The 18,749-nt window shown below is 40.8% G+C and overlaps 1 protein-coding gene across 1 annotated transcript in view; it reads left to right on the forward strand.

Annotated features, from left to right (window-relative positions):
• The window catches only part of LOC137081471 (butyrophilin subfamily 1 member A1-like), a 63,040-nt gene extending 44,550 nt beyond the window's left edge, over positions 1–18,490 (forward strand). The window contains exons 4-8 of the mRNA XM_067447652.1: positions 14,052–14,345; positions 14,780–14,884; positions 14,965–14,985; positions 17,464–17,505; positions 17,624–18,490. Of these exons, the coding sequence (XP_067303753.1) occupies positions 14,052–14,345; positions 14,780–14,884; positions 14,965–14,985; positions 17,464–17,505; positions 17,624–17,760 (599 nt within the window). The 3' untranslated portion in view covers positions 17,761–18,490. The remainder of the gene's footprint in view (positions 1–14,051; positions 14,346–14,779; positions 14,885–14,964; positions 14,986–17,463; positions 17,506–17,623) is intronic.
• The last annotated feature ends 259 nt before the right edge of the window (positions 18,491–18,749 follow it).

The following is an 18,749-nucleotide window of genomic DNA, read 5'->3' on the forward strand; positions in this document are numbered from 1 at the left end:
TTTAAATTGTTGCTCTATTTGTCCATCTCGACGCTTTAAGCAATCCACAATGCTTTGACTCAGATCCTCAATTTCAGAATGGAACAGTTGTTTAACGCGGTCTAATTCTCTTTGCAAACAATAGTTAATTTTGTCTTCATTTGCTTTAAACTTTGCATTCATAGCTTCTGTGGTAATAAGTTCACTGACACGATGCTCCAGATCAGCAAGATGCTCTTCGATACTACCCATACGCTGGTTAGCGTCTTCGTTATGAACTTGTAGTCCGTCTTCATGCAACTCAAGTGGTGGAGGAAATAACAAATCATCAGATTCAGCAACATGATCATCTCTCTGACTAATGGACGTCTCTCTACGTTGTCTCTCTTCCTCTGAGTCTAAATATAACTCACTAAAGGTATCAATGAGATTAGCTACAGGGTCTCTGCGTTGAACAAAAGCTTTATCTGCGAAGTCCGTGCTGCTTGCTCTTTCTTCCATTGCAGATTAGGGTTTGTAATATTGGTTTGTGAAGATTAATCAGTACAGTCAAAATTTTTATTTTACAAAAAAAGGACTCCAAAAACTTTAATTAGGTCCCTGTTCAGGCGCCATTCTGTAACACCTCTTTTATTTGGTTAGATGTTACTCTGAGGGGTTCAACAGAATTCTGACGTGTACTGATAAATAAACCTCTTCATAAACCAAATGATCTTTTTAAACTCTATTTATTTGCTTCACCAGTGCTTATATCCCAATGCAAAACACTCAATGCATACCAGGAATCAACCCCCAAAAGTCTTTGTCTCTCAAATTAGTCAAATAGATGAAGTGAACTTATCATTTGAAATGCTTAGTCTTTCCTTGAGATGAAGTGATGATGCAATGATTGTGATCCACAACATATGGAATGATGGCAGTTAATGATGGTACACGTAGACCTTAGGATTGGGTTGGTTAAGATCACATGCTGTAGCTTCCTTGTGCTAGAATGTAACACCTCTAGTATCCAGTGGAGGAATTAATCTGCTCAGTGCTCATGTGGGAAATTCGTGACAAAGGACATGAAAAAGTCCTTTAGTTGAGCAGAAACTCAAAGAGTTCTCAACAAAGGACTTTAGAAGAGGACGAAGGCAGAGAGAGTTCACAATGTGATTTTCTACCAAACGAACTGACTTCCTCTATGGTAGCTGAGCTTATATCCTGTTACCTCCAGGCAATAGTGCCCCCTAGCTGCTCCTATTGGAACTACATGGGACTTATATAAATCACTCTAAGGCATCAGCTAAACCAATTATGAAAAAAAACAACAAGTAACGGTATGACTGTTACAGCGTGCATGATGAACGTATCAGTGTTGCCAACTTGGCGATTTTGTCGCTATATTTAGCGGCTTTTCAGACCCCTCTAGCGACTTATTTTCAAAAAAGCGACTAGCGACAAATCTAGTGACTTTTTGGACAAACTTCAGCTATTTTAAATTACAAATGTCGCCAGTACTGTCCTGCGAGCGCGAGGTCTTTTTTCCCCTCTGCCGTCACACACACCTCTCTCTGCGTCTGCCCTGTTCAGTGAATGGCTGAGGGGAGCTGCACGCGCCTACAGACAGCAGGCAGCTGACAGACGTGAATGAGCGAGCTATACATATGAGCACACAAGGTTGCCATCGATATCTCACTTAATGTTATCTACTTATTTTGTTTTATATTTGAATAAATTAGTTATGATGAGTTCCATCTCTTGTGCTTATCACTTATATTACTCACTATCACAGAGCTTTAGTTCATCCAGTTTCTCAATTCAGATTTTACACATATAATTTTTTTTTTGTAATTCACTATATCATATATTGTATGACAAAAAGGTATAGGAAATGAAAACATGTATTGGACAGTCGGCTGTATTATATGATTGTAAAATATAGTAAATGAGCACGGATTAGGAGAGAAAAAACGTCAGGCAGACTGAACGCAAGGACGGCGTGATGACGTCACTAATATGCTAATTAGCACATGACGTCATCTAGCGACATTTATCGATTTTTTTGGGCAGGCTTTAGCTACTTTCCTTGGAAAATAGTTGGCAACACTGGAACGTATTCTCGTGGATTAAAAGTAACGTAGGCATAGTACACAGCGATCGCAAGCTTGAGGTGTGCCAGTAATACATTCATTATTTAAGATCGTTTTCTATTTCTTAAGACAGAAACTGTTGTAGTTTAATGTTGCGAGTCTCAGCAGTGTGCATTCTTTGATGACCGAGTGCTGCTTTCGCAGTTGACTCTGTTGTCGTGGTTCCAAAAACGCAACGTTATTAACATGCCTTTAGGACATTGATTATTGAAGTTGTTCATCGATTAGAATTGTTAGAAGACAAAATGCCAATTGTGTTTCGTAGGGAAAAGCAGAAATCTTTTACCATGAATGTTGATGAAGCGGTATGAGTTGAGTTTATAAATAGCTTAAACTTTTGTTAGGAAAATACTTGTTTCTTGAGCATTTGGAGTTAGCCTAGCAGCGTGAGTGTGCAGGCGTGGTGACCTGCCTGAAGCCATCCATGCTAAAATAAAAATGGTCAATGAGAGGAGGTAAATCTGTAGTATAAGTACTGTCACATGCCTGTCCTGTCTTGTGTGCACATGTGGGTTTTGTCAGTATGGCCTTTGTGCTTCTGTCATTGTCTGATCCCTCCCCCCTTGTTATCTAATTAGTGTTTGATTTCTCCCACCTGTGTTTCCTCGTTCCCTGCCTCATTTGTTCCCTGTTATAAGCTCCTGGTGTTTGTCAGTCTTTGGGGTATCGTTCTGTCACGTCACAAACACAAAGGAAAATGGTGCGAGGACTCATGTGCAAAGAAGTGGTAATTTATTATAAAATAAAACAAATACAAAACAAAACCCACAAGGGGGCAAAAATACGTAATCAAAACATAAACTCAAAAACATACCAGAACAGAATCACGGGGAGGACCGGAGGCGCAGACATTACAACGATACCACAAAGACTGACAAACACCAGGAGCTTATAACAGGGAACAAATGAGGCAGGGACCGAGGAAACACAGGTGGGAGAAATCAAACACTAATTAGATAACAAGGGGGGAGGGATCAGACAATGACAGAAGCACAAAGGCCATACTGACAAAACCCACATGTGCACACAAGACAGGACAGGCATGTGACAAGTACACCTCCTATCGTTGATCAGATTGATTAGCTTACCATGCTCCACCTGTGTTCAATTAGGTTTAATTATCTGACGTGCTCCCCTTGTTAATTAGGTTTGATTAGCTGACGGCTCCGTTGTTTAATTATCTGTTGGTGCTCCTCCCGAAATTAGTTAATAAAACTTCACTAAAAACCATATCCAAGATGATGATGATGACAATAATCATTATTACTATACTAAGTTTTGATTACAAATACTTTATATGAATGTGTTTGAATGTATTTTCATCCACCGGGACGATAGAAACGCAGTCATTACGTAAGAACGTAAAAGAAGCGGTGATCCATTTTTTTTAACCGGTTCATTGAAACGAACTGCCCGAAAGAACCGTTTCGCGGAAAAGAACCGAACTTCCCATCCGAGAGAATAAGAGTTGTGCATGAAGGAATCTACAGACAGCAATACAGCACAGTCATCCTGGCAAAATGTTGCCTTTTTTTAAAAATTAAAATTAAATTAAAAATACACTGCTGTGGACGTTGTTTATGTCATTAATGTGTTTACTTTGATAATGGACTAAGGATGGGAGTTGGATTTGGTATTTGGTTTGGGATTCGGCAGAATTTTAACCAGTGGATTCGGTATTCGGCCGAACCTCAAAATCTGGATTCTGTGCATCCCTAATTGAGAATTCGCCCTATCTTAATAAGCACTGTACTAAGAGGAAGTACTTCCTCTGTTACCGTTTGTGAACCCACAACTGTATGGAGGGATCGGATTTCTCTCTCCCAGATGCCGCTAAAGTGAGGAGCTGTTGAAGAGGAATGCGATTTTCTGTTTGGCAAGATGCTGTTGAAACTAGATTTTGTTAAAGCTTCTCTTAATTCTCTCTCACCACCCTGGAAATTGGTGCCCTGGTCAGAAAGTAGTTCAGATGGGGTGCTTTGGCGTGCAATAAATCTCCTCAGTGCCATAAGGAAGGTATTTGTGTCTATAGATGTGAGGAGTTCAATGTGTGCACATCAACTGGTTAAACATGGATGACCAAGACCATCCATCCCAGTGCTATAGAATGGAGGTTTGCAAAGTCTCAGATGGGCTAGGGGTAGATCCGCCATTCTAGGGACCTCAGGCTTGGCTGGCCACTTGCGACATTCTATGCAGTTGTGCTGGAATTTGCGAATTGCCTCACGACCTCTCAGTATCCACACATTTCTCCTCATTTCAGCTAATATACGTTCTGTTCCTGGTTGACAGAGCTTACTGTCATAGTCCTGTATGAGCAGTTTGGTTGCTGGATGGTGAGGATCCAGAACTATTGGGTGAATTGTCTGGAATTCTAGACCTTCAGCATGACATAGACATCCTTCAACCCGTAAAAGCTTACTGGCTTCATCAAACTCTGGGGATAAAGTGAGCAAGCGGCTCGTTGTGGATACAGGCTTACCGGCTTTCAATCGTTCATATTCCTCAAGAAAACTGTCACGTTGGATATTCTGGGAAATGAGGCATTCTGCCATCATATAGTCTTTAGCTATAGCTGGACTGGATTGGTCTAGGTCACTTTGACTGTGCTGAACTGTGGCTTCAACAAAGTCCTTCCATGTACTGTATTCCCTGGATTTCAATTGGTTTGACACTATGGTGACACCGCAGAAAACACTCTTTCTCTTCTCCATTTCATCCTCAGTGGGTTTAAAGACTGCCATAGCTGGCCATTCTGATTCATCCTGTAGTAAGAATGGTGGGCCTTGACTCCATCTCCTTATATGGCACAGCAAGGGCTGCAAGTTGTGCCAAAAGGAAGCACTTGCCACTCATTGGTCTCAAGGTCACGACAGACGAAACAGAAGGTTCCGGTTTTCAGGCAGTAGACGGACCTGATCAAACATACCTTTTATGTCTCCCCTCACTGCAACAGTATGCTCCCTGAAACGCAACAAAACCCTCACAAGGGAAGGGCCTAGTGCAGGTCCGGCAAAGAGGTAGTTGTGGGGGTTATGTTCCTTTGTATTCAAAACAGCAATTGAACACCACTCTATTTTTGCTGTTATGATGAACCATGTGATAAGGAATAAACCATGAATCTTCCTCAGTAGTCACAAAGTCTGTTAAAGTTTAATCACATAATTGCTTTCCTCCAGCCTCCATGGGCATTGCTGAGGCTGGAAGCTGTTGCTGTAGAAGCCGTGTTGGGCCTGGTAGTGCCCAACCCAGTCTAGTTCTGATTGCTGTTGGACCTCCAGGTGGGCCAAGACGAACCCACTCGATAGGAGCAATCAGATGGGGATGATCTGCACCTATCAGCAAGAGAGGATGGGCTTTGGGAATGGGCTGTAATAGGATGCCTTTAAGGTTCCGGTATTTCTGCTGGAGCATTGCAGTGGGGGTAAGAATCACTTTCAGCAGAACATGTTTGGAACCGTCAGGCCTGTCTAGGTACAGGGACTCGTTTGTGGAATTCACTAGGCATGTACCCTCTGTCTGAGACCGGTTGTTAACTTCATGGAGGATTTGAAGGTGTTTCCATTGCACAGGCGGCAGGGCTTTTTCAGAGTGCAATGTTTGGCTGAATGTGACTGTCCAAATTTCCAGCAACGGTTGTTATCTTTTATCCAATTTATCATCTCTCTACTGAATTTCTGGAAGGTGGGACACTGGCTCAGAAAATGATCTGTAATGTCACAGTATGGGCACAATACTCTGCTCTGGTCAGATCTCTGTGCTGTCTTGGTCTGCTTTGAAGATGACAGTACTTGTGCAGTTGTGTCAGTGGTTTGATCAGCTTCATGCAGAAGGGTTGCAAATCTGGACATGGATACAGGGCCTGATCTTGGCAGCACCATTTTAAGTCTCTGTTCCTTCCTTGAATTTAGGTCCTCAGGGCATTTACTTCCAAGTCTTCAGTGACACGCTCATCAAAACCCAGCGTTTTAGAGAGAGCCTCAAACCAGTGTAGAAAATAGTCTATTACTTATTATTAGATATGATGTTTTTGAAAGTAAAAATTACACAAACATCATTAGTTGACCCAAGATAACAGTATAAAAAAATTAAAAAGCCAGTTCATGACACCTTTAAACAGATAACTTAAATTTATGTACAGTAATTGTAAAATAAAACCTAACAATACTGCTCCTAATTTATTTTCATCAATCTGTGCTAAGCAATCATATTACAATGCTTCCAATTACATGAAACTCAATACACACATCAGACATGCTGTCCAGTAAATATGGGCAAAGACTTAAAAATGGACAAGTTGGAGGACCTCAGTATCGCCATCTTTTGACAAAACTAGCACCATCTTTTGTCAAAAATGGGGGTGGGGGGTGTTTTATCTACAGTAACCGAAGTCTGTATACATCTTGTTCTCTTTGAGCTGGACAACTTTCTAATTTACTGTCATTAGCTCCGACCAACAGGAAGTCAAATATTTTGGTTTGAATTTGGATTTTTTTTTTTTAAATCAGGCTCTGAGTTTTTATAAACTACTCTTAGGAGAAGCATAGAATAAACACCAACCTCAGTCAACATGAAACGGACACTGAAGATGCTATACTGCGAACAATCATAGGATATCTCAAACTGCGTTGCCATGGCGAGGGAATAAATAAGGACAAAAAATTTAACAGAAATGGTCTCATCTCTTACAAAATCATTTTTTGATTTAAATTAAGATTGTATGTTCGGTAATTTGACTTAGATTAATTGAAAATAAATGGTCCCCACTTTATATTAGGTGGCCTTAAGTACTATGTACTTACATCAAAAAATAAGCACAATGTACTTACTGTGTTCAAATTGTATTGCAAAACACCTTTGCTGATATTGAGGTGAGATATGGGTAGAGTTAGGGACAGGTGTGGGTTTAGAGTTAGGTGTAAGGGAAGTGCCAACAGTGTAATTACAAATGTAAATATAGCTGCAAGCAGCCATTATCGGGGCCAAGCGCAAAGAAGAAGACAAGACATGCCAGCATGGCTGGAAGTCTCAAGCCAACTGCAACAATGAGCCATTAAGGACCTATTAAGTTGATTTTAGGCAAAATAGCAGTCAAATTTTAAATACAGTCAATAATAATGGTTTAATGGTTTATCACTTTCGACCAATAGGTGTCACTGTTACGAAACTGATGTGGTTTAGTCAGATTGAGATGACAATGACACATGCAAAGTTTGGTGTCAATATGTCAAAGCATTGCAGAGATACAGCCTCAAGAGTAATTTTTGCATCATGGCTCAACTCTGTTGCAGTGGTATATGAAAACTGTTTTGTCTATCAATCCGAAATCCATAAGTATTTGTCAGCATGGTCTGAAGATGATACGGATCAATTTTGGTGAAAATCGGACAAACGGTCTAGGATGAGTTTGAAAAAGTAGATTTTTAACAAATAACAAGATGGAGCACAGATATGTTTGCAAAATATGGCAAAATTGGTATCTATCTTCTCGGCATGAGCCAATGAATGTATTATGACCAGTCTCATTACAATAGGCTAATTTAATCAAAAGTTATTAGCATTTTTGTACATTTTATTACAACTTTTGACCACAAGGTGGCGCTGCCCCGAAACTTTTTGAATATCTTCGGGACATAGAGCGGAAGACACATACCGAGTTTTGTAATGATACACTAGTGCATTCTTAAATTATAGCATTAGCATTTTAAACCGTAATACTGCATTGAAGTCAATGGGAATTTCATGTTTTGTTTTATTATAGCGCCACCAAGAGGCACAATCCCACCAATTTTTTTATGTGTCCTCGTAGTGAGCCCATACATATGTGTGTCAAGTTTGGTGAAAATATTTCATTTTGTTTTGGAGTTATAGACATTTATATGAAAAAACACGTAAAAAAGGACTGACACCTGACTTTGATTGGATTTTACTACCCCTTACTATCAATATTTTGAGATTTGGGCATTAGCGTATAGCTATCGACCTATGTTTCCGAACTTCTGAGGCTGGTTTCGTCTCGATCGGACTAGCGGTTTCGAAGATATCAGCAAATGTTTTTTAAGCACTAAATTACAACTCTGCGCAAACCATATGCCGAAACCTGGCAAGTCTGGTATCGTTGGAGTCGGCAAGGATTCAGGAGACCAAAAAACACACTCCCATCAAAATATGTCAACCACACCCAAAGTTATAAGCGTTTGAAAAAAAAAATTCTCCACTAGGTGGCGCTGTTTCGAAACTTGTCAGGCTACTTCAGGGCATCGTGGTGATGACCCATACCAAGTTTCATAACAATCTGTTCATGCGTTCATAAAATACAGCATTTTTGCACATAATTCAAAATGGCCGACATCCAAAATGGCCGACATGGTAAAATTGGATATCAGTCGACTCGGCATGACGCCCTGAATCTAATGAGACCAATTTTATGATTTTTGGATAAACGGTTCAGAAGTTATAAGCCAAAATAGGCATTTTTCGTATCTCCGGACAGGTAGGTGGCGCTGCGCCGAAACGCTGCATGTTGCTTCAAGTCATGCTTGTGATGACATGTACCAAGGTTGGTTTGAATACGATAAAGCGTTGCGGAGATATAGCCTTTAGTGTGTTTTTGCAACCTCCACGTAAAATTTGTTTGTGCGTTTATTGAAAACGATTGGACGAATCAACTTGAATTCCATAACTTTTTGTCAACATGCTCTGAAGATGATCTGTTTCAATTTTCGTGAAAATCGGCGCAACGGCCTAGGAGGAGTTCGAAAAAGTAGGTTTTTCAGAAAATTCAAAATGGCGGGAAAATTTGCATACCGGAAAATGACATCATAGGGTGAAATCGAATCGGCTTGAGCCAAGGAATCCGATGAAAAAAGAATTTTGTTTCTAGCCCTTAGGGGTCAAAAGTTATAAGCATAAATATGAGTGAAACTTTGGACAGGTGGTGGCGCTAGAGGGATTGAGTTAGAGGCACCAAATTTGCTATAGTGACAGCTCAGACTGGCTTCTATGAGTGTGCCAAATTTCACAACTTTTTACCATACGGTTCTATGGGCTGCCAGAGACTCCTATGGCGGAAGAAGAAGAAGAAGAAGAAGAAGAAGAAGAAGCAGAATAATAAATATAGCTGCAAGCAGCCATTATCGGGGCCAAGCGCAAAGAAGAAGACAAGACATGCCAGCATGGCTGGAAGTCTCAAGCCAACTGCAACAATGAGCCATTAAGGACCTATTAAGTTGATTTTAGGCAAAATAGCAGTCAAATTTTAAATACAGTCAATAATAATGGTTTAATGGTTTATCACTTTCGACCAATAGGTGTCACTGTTACGAAACTGATGTGGTTTAGTCAGATTGAGATGACAATGACACATGCAAAGTTTGGTGTCAATATGTCAAAGCATTGCAGAGATACAGCCTCAAGAGTAATTTTTGCATCATGGCTCAACTCTGTTGCAGTGGTATATGAAAACTGTTTTGTCTATCAATCCGAAATCCATAAGTATTTGTCAGCATGGTCTGAAGATGATACGGATCAATTTTGGTGAAAATCGGACAAACGGTCTAGGATGAGTTTGAAAAAGTAGATTTTTAACAAATAACAAGATGGAGCACAGATATGTTTGCAAAATATGGCAAAATTGGTATCTATCTTCTCGGCATGAGCCAATGAATGTATTATGACCAGTCTCATTACAATAGGCTAATTTAATCAAAAGTTATTAGCATTTTTGTACATTTTATTACAACTTTTGACCACAAGGTGGCGCTGCCCCGAAACTTTTTGAATATCTTCGGGACATAGAGCGGAAGACACATACCGAGTTTTGTAATGATACACTAGTGCATTCTTAAATTATAGCATTAGCATTTTAAACCGTAATACTGCATTGAAGTCAATGGGAAATTCATGTTTTGTTTTATTATAGCGCCACCAAGAGGCACAATCCCACCAATTTTTTTATGTGTCCTCGTAGTGAGCCCATACATATGTGTGTCAAGTTTGGTGAAAATATTTCATTTTGTTTTGGAGTTATAGACATTTATATGAAAAAACACGTAAAAAAGGACTGACACCTGACTTTGATTGGATTTTACTACCCCTTACTATCAATATTTTGAGATTTGGGCATTAGCGTATAGCTATCGACCTATGTTTCCGAACTTCTGAGGCTGGTTTCGTCTCGATCGGACTAGCGGTTTCGAAGATATCAGCAAATGTTTTTTAAGCACTAAATTACAACTCTGCGCAAACCATATGCCGAAACCTGGCAAGTCTGGTATCGTTGGAGTCGGCAAGGATTCAGGAGACCAAAAAACACACTCCCATCAAAATATGTCAACCACACCCAAAGTTATAAGCGTTTGAAAAAAAAAATTCTCCACTAGGTGGCGCTGTTTCGAAACTTGTCAGGCTACTTCAGGGCATCGTGGTGATGACCCATACCAAGTTTCATAACAATCTGTTCATGCGTTCATAAAATACAGCATTTTTGCACATAATTCAAAATGGCCGACATCCAAAATGGCCGACATGGTAAAATTGGATATCAGTCGACTCGGCATGACGCCCTGAATCTAATGAGACCAATTTTATGATTTTTGGATAAACGGTTCAGAAGTTATAAGCCAAAATAGGCATTTTTCGTATCTCCGGACAGGTAGGTGGCGCTGCGCCGAAACGCTGCATGTTGCTTCAAGTCATGCTTGTGATGACATGTACCAAGGTTGGTTTGAATACGATAAAGCGTTGCGGAGATATAGCCTTTAGTGTGTTTTTGCAACCTCCACGTAAAATTTGTTTGTGCGTTTATTGAAAACGATTGGACGAATCAACTTGAATTCCATAACTTTTTGTTAACATGCTCTGAAGATGATCTGTTTCAATTTTCGTGAAAATCGGAGCAACGGCCTAGGAGGAGTTCGAAAAAGTAGGTTTTTCAGAAAATTCAAAATGGCGGGAAAATTTGCATACCGGAAAATGACATCATAGGGTGAAATCGAATCGGCTTGAGCCAAGGAATCCGATGAAAAAAGAATTTTGTTTCTAGCCCTTAGGGGTCAAAAGTTATAAGCATAAATATGAGTGAAACTTTGGACAGGTGGTGGCGCTAGAGGGATTGAGTTAGAGGCACCAAATTTGCTATAGTGACAGCTCAGACTGGCCTCTATGAGTGTGCCAAATTTCACAACTTTTTACCATACGGTTCTATGGGCTGCCAGAGACTCCTATGGCGGAAGAAGAAGAAGAAGAAGCAGAATAATAATAGGAACACTAACGATTTCAATAGGTGCCTCCGCACCTTCGGTGCTTGGCCCCTAACTACAGAAATTAATTACAGATGTAATTACATGCAGGTATTTAAAAAATATATAAGTACAATGTAAAAACATGTATGTACACAATAACTGCCTTGTATCAAATGATTAATTACAATGTTAGTACATAGTAGTTAGGGCCACCTAATATAAAGTGGGTCCAATAAATGTAATATTCTCTCTCTCTCTCTCTCTCTCTCTCTCTCTCTCTCTCTCTCTCTCTCTCTCTCTCTCTGTGTGTGTGTGTCTGTCACTTTCTCTCTTAATGGTGATAATTTAACCCTTTCATATCATTGGCTATCACCAGGGCCGTTTCTAGCCTTTCTGGCACCCTAGGCAAGATTCACATGTTGCACACATGGTGAGGCATGCTGAGGCATAAGTTCATAAAAAAGGGCCTAGTGACGCATATGGTTATGACAGTATTAGCCTACTTGATCAATTTAAACAGCTATCTCTGCCCAGATAGCAAAATTGCTCTGGCCCAGATCCGGCCCACACTTGACACTTTCATCTGGCCCACTACCCGCGTGGAATGATGGCACTTGGGCGGTCCGCTCCCGTTTGCCAGATTTAGGCCGCAATCAAGCCATAGCAACGCCGCATGTCAGCCATGAACAAAACGCATGAAGCAGAACTGGCCCACATCTGGCCCAGATAGCAAAATTGCTCTGGCCCAGATCCGGCCCACACTTGACACTTTCATCTGGCCCACTACCCGCGTGGAATGATGGCACTTGGGCGGTCCGCTCCCGTTTGCCAGATTTAGGCCGCAATCAAGCCATAGCAACGCCGCATGTCAGCCATGAACAAAACGCATGAAGCAGAACTGGCCCACATCTGGCCCAGATAGCAAAATTGCTCTGGCCCAGATCCGGCCCACAATAGACACTTTCATCTGGCCCACTACCCGCGTGGAATGATGGCACTTGGGCGGTCCGCTCCCGTTTGCCAGATTTAGGCCGCAATCAAGCCATAGCAACGCCGCATGTCAGCCATGAACAAAACGCATGAAGCAGAACTGGCCCACATCTGGCCCAGATAGCAAAATTGCTCTGGCCCAGATCCGGCCCACATTTGACACTTTCATCTGGCCCACTACCCGCGTGGAATGATGGCACTTGGGCGGTCCACTCCCGTTTGTCAGATTTAGGCCACAATCAAGCCATAGCAACGCCGCATGTCAGCCATGAACAAAACGCATGAAGCAGAACTGTGTAATGTTTTTTGTTTTCAAATGAACTGCTATAATGTTCTGCAGCTGTAATAAATGAGCATGGCGTGTGGTCCGTCCAGTACTAATACTCAGTGTAATGCTTTGCTCAAAGTTATGATAGAACGACCAGCTTAGTAGAGAACAAGTAATCAATAAGTAGCCTAACATACCTGTATATTTCGCTTTTTTATATTTCCTCTTTTTTCTTTGTACGATACTGAGCCCCTGATGGCTTTGACCTTTTCATGATGATCAAACTAAAGCACGCTGTAACGAGTAGAAATATAGTGTGGCCCCTTTAAGAGTTGCCCGCGCTCCCTGCAAATGAAGTCTGCATTTTGTGTATGTGCGCAAAATCTGAGTCTTGAACTCCCATGTGAGGGGATTATTTTCTGTTTTCTGTTGCTAACAGTCAGTTATTTTGTTTCATTAAGTAATGCTGTGGACGGAAAGGGAGTTTGTGATGAGAGTTCAGAGGGGAATAAAGTGCGATCTGTTTGATGTTAATCGCCTCCATGTTTGCATCCACTCCAGTTACATTAAGTGAGCTCTCTGCATTTTTCACTCGGACACAAGCGTTACAACGCCACGGATGATGACGTTCCCTGCCGCCCTCTACATGATCTCATTTCATTACAGCAGCGCCACTATCACCATGGCGACTTCACTCCAATAATCGCAACTAATCATAATGCCTTAAAATAGCAAAAGTACGAAATATTAATAATATTATATATATGAAATAACAAAAAAATCTTGTTGGGGTGGGGGCTCACTGGCGCCCCCCAGCTGTTGGCGCCCTAGGCGACCGCCTAGTTTGCCTATGCCTAGAAACGGCACTGGCTATCACAAATAATCACTTTAGTGTGAAAAATAAGTAAACAAATAAATAAATAAAAAACCTATACAAATACCTTGAATTAAATACTGGCCTTCTGGACTAATAGGATTTTGAGTTGCAAAAGATAACTTTACACATATTTGAAAGTGACCTATTATATCCTACAGCATTTTAAAAAAAGTTATCTATATTTAAATTACATCATGGGTGTGGATTGTGGTGATAGTGGCACCCACTGCTGCGGTAAATGTGGCATATTCAAGGAATTTTAAAAAAATATTCCCTTGTTTAAACGCATATTGCCTGCCGTGCACAGTTAAGCTGATGCCACCGGTTTGGGCCCGTCATCGCTGCTTGCAGCTTTAATTTGTCTACTGCTTTATATTAAACAGATTATTTCAAAGTAGCTTTACAGTGACAACAGGAACATGTTCATTGTTGATTCAGTTCTGTTGTAAAGATAATGAATCTTTCATTTCAAAGCCACGTTTCTAGCACTAGAGATGCATTTACCCAAATAAATTAAAAATATACCTGCAGTGATTGTAGAGCATCTGTCTCTTCTGCTCCAGCTGTAGGATCCGCTCCTGTCCTGTTTCCACAGCCTCTGGATGATGGCCGTATGAACATCAGCTGTAGATCCAGCGGCTGGTACCCAGAGCCGAACATCCCCTGGATGTCAGATGAGCGAAAGGTTCTCCGTCCTGGAGGAACATCTGGCAGTCGTGGAGCAGATGAGATGTTCTCTGTCCACAGCTGGACGGCCGTCTCTCGCTCGGACGCTCAACTGGTCTCCTGCTCAATGGCTCTCAAGACTGGAGAGTTTAGAGAAGGAAGATTAAACATACAAGCCATCATCTCTTCAGGTCAGAGCACATCTCAGAACATTTGTAGTTAACCGAACAAAGGCTAGACAGTTTTTGGGATTTACAACCGCAAATGTCCCGTTCACACACACAGAACATAACCTGGAATACAGGACTGACAACCATATTCTGGTACTGCGTGAACATGGCCAAAGTGCACACCAGATGCATATTTAATTGAAATCTAACTTCGCCAAGTGAGAGTGGAAACACAGGGCTTGAATAGGCAAGAGTAAATGAGACAATAACACACAGGTGGAAGTAATCAGATCATGATTAGTCAGGCAATGGGTTATGGGTAATGTAGTTGATGATGAGATAGCACAGGAGACTGAAGGAGACGCCCTCTGGTGGTGATCATGGGCACTCCAGCTATTGTTCTGCCTAATCACTGTATTTGATTGATATATGTTGAAGGTGTTTCTCTTCCTCAGACTCATCAGACCCATGGAAGGCTCTTTTCTTCATCATTCTTCTCCTTTGTGCTCTTCTGGGTTTGGTTGGGCTGATCCTCTACAAATACAGACACAAACTAACAGGTACAGTCTGCTTAGTCTTCAGAAGGCTTATATGCAGGCATTTATGTTTATATGTTGATATTTGTTTATCTTTCTTTCAGGGAAGAAAACAGCTAAAGAAGGTAATAAAACTGCACATATTAGCCAAAACACACATGAAGCAGCTTAACAGCTAAATGTTAATTCTGAAGTATTTGTGGAAACAATTAATATTTAAATCTTCAAAATGAAACGTTCTCTTTTTTTTTGAACAATACATCTCCGAAGAGACCAACAGAAGAAGGTATCTGAAGAAGATTAACGGTTAATATTAATATCTGAAGCAATCCACTAAACATTCCATAAACGCTCATGTGCACTTCATAGCAGAAACCTTTACCAGAACGTAATGTGAATACAGTCCAAACTATAACTTTAATCTGGGAAACTGACAGTGTGTCCTCCTTTCTCTCCCGCTTCGCTCCACACTCAGACTGATTAAAGACAAAAACAAACAGATAAAATATCAGCGCTGCTCCTGAAGATCTGCTCATCTTGGTCAGAAGTTCAGCCCTGGGCTGTGTTTCCCAAAAGCATTGTTTGCCAACTATGGTCGCAAGTTCCGTTGTTATCAACAACGTATCAACAACGTTGTTATCAAACTTATCTTGTAAGTTTGTCAAGAGATATTAAAGAACCTTTTTTTGCAAACATGCTCTACTGCGTAAGAACGAGCCAATTTTAATCTGGAAGAATTAGTATAAAAATAAAAATTTGTCCTCAGGTGCCATGTCCATTTATAGCAAAAAATCTAGCATTAATTAAATCTCAAAATAATTCATTAAAAGCAGTTGTTACTTCACCACCTGTGTGACATCATTAACCAACGTGGTTGAACAGATTTGTGACAAAACGGTTTTGGGAAACAGTCGTGACTAGCTTGTTGATTTCTTCAACGATGCAACGTACTGTGAGAGTTCAGCAGTGAGTTAAGGCTGCAACATACTCCGCAAGAACAGAGAAAAAAGTTCACCCAGGGCTGCGAGAATGTCGTCATGTTGTTCTCAGCCCTGGTTTGGGAGTTCTCGCAGCTTGTTCTTGACACGTCGCCTGAGCTGAACTTTTTTCTTGTGGGTGTCCGAGAACTATTGTGCGATTGGTCAGATATTTAAAGTGGGCGTGGTTAATGCGGAGAAACGCAGATGATCGGCACCTGCTTTTCTCGTGAAGTATGAAATGTACTGGTCGGAACGAACTTTGTTCTTGTTCCACACTGAGAAAACGAACAAATTTCTTTGTTCTTGCAGAATATGTTCCAAGCTTTAAGTGGCTGTTTGGGAAACGCAGCCCAGATCTAATCCTCCTTCATGAACACTGGATCATGTGTGTATGGTGTGTGTATGGTGTCTGTACGGTGTGTGTATGGAGCTGGAGCTGAACTCTGACCTGTGAAATCTCCAGGAACAGGAATGAGCTCTCCTGATATTCTAAAACATTATAACTTCATAAGGTCAAATATTCTGGTTACTCACAGAGTCCTCAGCTTAACGAGAACCACCAACTCATGAGAACTCATTCAGTTTATGACTAGCCTGGATGCCAGCCGAACTTAGCCCCGCCCACAACATTTTTAGGTCGGGCAGTTCGGTCCGGCCTCGCTCCATAGAGGAGTGATTATCCCTGAACAGAAACTGTTCTGACCAATGAGATCATCAGGGCGGGCTTTAGACGATGACTGACAGATGATCAACCGTAACGTTATCATCACGTCATCAAAGGGGCTTGGATTATATTTATTTGAATCCTAAACGGAGAGCTTGTTTGTATGCATTCACCATCACAATTTCTCTCTGAAATGATGACCATGTTGGGTACTCTGTGTGTATCATTACATTCTTTAATTTTTTTACAACACCAGCAAAGATCGTTTATTCCAGTGCGCGTGCAGACAGGGTTGCCAAGTTTTTACAACAAAACCCGCCCTAAACAACTAAGCCCTAAACAATAGCTTCTCGGGAGATTCTCCGGGGAAAAAAAGGTGTTTGGGGGTAAAATGTGTGTTATTTTGGCAATGTTGCTGCTAAAATTCGCACTCATGGGTCTATATATCACATAATAGTCGCTTCAACAAGCGGACATGGAAAACAACCGGTGGAAAAAAAAGCGTGAACTTAGCAAAACAGAGCAGTTGAGCTCTGTTGACATTTGACAACTAGCGTAATCAGACTCATATTCTGACAAAAGCTGAGTATGACCACGTCAGGCTAGTTTATGACTGAATAATTCACAGCCTCAGCAAACACTGATCACTTTTATTTTCTTATTATTGATAATCCAGAACATCATATACCATATTAATTCACACAGTCACATTGGGGATTTTTATATTTTTATAACATCTTTAATAAATAATATCAGCATAAAGAGCATCTTCTGCTTCAGTGGAAGCAACAAAATCATGACAGTGTTTTTCTCAAATATAACTTCATTATGGGGAATTAACAATGCATTAAAGTTGTTCAAACTAATAATTCCTGTTATATATTGATGATAACTTCGGATGTTCTCAGTTACAGCTGTAGATTTCTTTCTCTAAAGTCTCCAATTGTTTGTCATTTTAGTTGTGGGAGACCCAAATATAGAAGAACTGAGGAAACATGCAGGTATGATCCTCTCAGTTATAAATGCAGTTTATCATCTTCAGTCATATATGCACATATGTGGAAATATTGCACACACATGAGGATTAATACTGGATGATTTATGTATTTCTACTCTCAGTTCAGATCACTATTGACCGTGAGCGTTCACATCCAGATCTGACGATCTCTAAAGACTGTAAACTCTTGAGGGACAGAACAGGATATATTCCCACTGGAGAGGGATTTCCATATGAATTATGTGCATCTGGAGTTTAAACATTCACATCTGGACGTCACTATTGGGAGGTAGAGCTGGTATGTCCACCTAACCCTCCTAAAGAAGAGCTGGCAGTTCCTCCTCTTCCTCCTAAAGAGCACTGGATGATTGGTGTGATGAAACATGGAAACTATCGTTCAAGAGACAGATCTACTTTAACTCCATCAAACGGTTACTGGTTCTTGTGTTCAGACGGTCCTAAAGGCTTTCACACCAACACTGATCCACCAGTTAAACTCCCACTGACGCCGAGACCTGAACGACTGGGAGTTCTGTTAGATTATGATGACGGTCAGCTGTCATTTTACAATGTCAAAGAGAGGAAACATCTGCTGACCATGAGCTCCAGATTCACTGGGTCAGTCGCTCCGCTCTTTAATCCAGGAGTAGGTGATCTGAGTACGATTAAAATTATAGATTGTCCAAAACCTGTAGAATCTCCTGAAGAGTCCAGTCAACCTTTACTGACCAATCCAGGAGTAGGTAATAAAAGTCCGATAACAATTATAGATCGTCCAGAACCTGTAGAATCTCCTGAAGAGTCCAGTCAACCTTTACTGACCAATTCAGGAGTAGGTAATAAAAGTCCGATAACAATTATAGATTGTCCAGAACCTGTAGAATCTCCTGAAGAGTCCAGTCAACCTTTACTGACCAATCCAGGAGCAGGTGATCAGAGTCTGATTAAAATTATAGATTGTCCAGAACCTGTAGAATCTCCTGAAGAGTCCAGTCAACCTTTACTGACCAATCCAGGAGCAGGTGATCAGAGTCTGATTAAAATTATAGATTGTCCAGAACCTGTAGAATCTCCTGTAGAGTCCAGTCAACCTTTACTGACCAATCCAGGAGTAGGTAATAAAAGTCTGATAACAATTATAGATCGTCCAGAACCTGTAGAATCTCCTGAAGAGTCCAGTCAAGAGTCCACTTACAATTATAGATTGTCCAGAACCTGTAGAATCTCCTGAAAAGTCCAGTCAACCTT

The sequence above is a fragment of the Pseudorasbora parva genome, chromosome 1, assembly GCF_024679245.1.
Source record: "Pseudorasbora parva isolate DD20220531a chromosome 1, ASM2467924v1, whole genome shotgun sequence".
Classification (NCBI taxonomy): domain Eukaryota; kingdom Metazoa; phylum Chordata; class Actinopteri; order Cypriniformes; family Gobionidae; genus Pseudorasbora; species Pseudorasbora parva.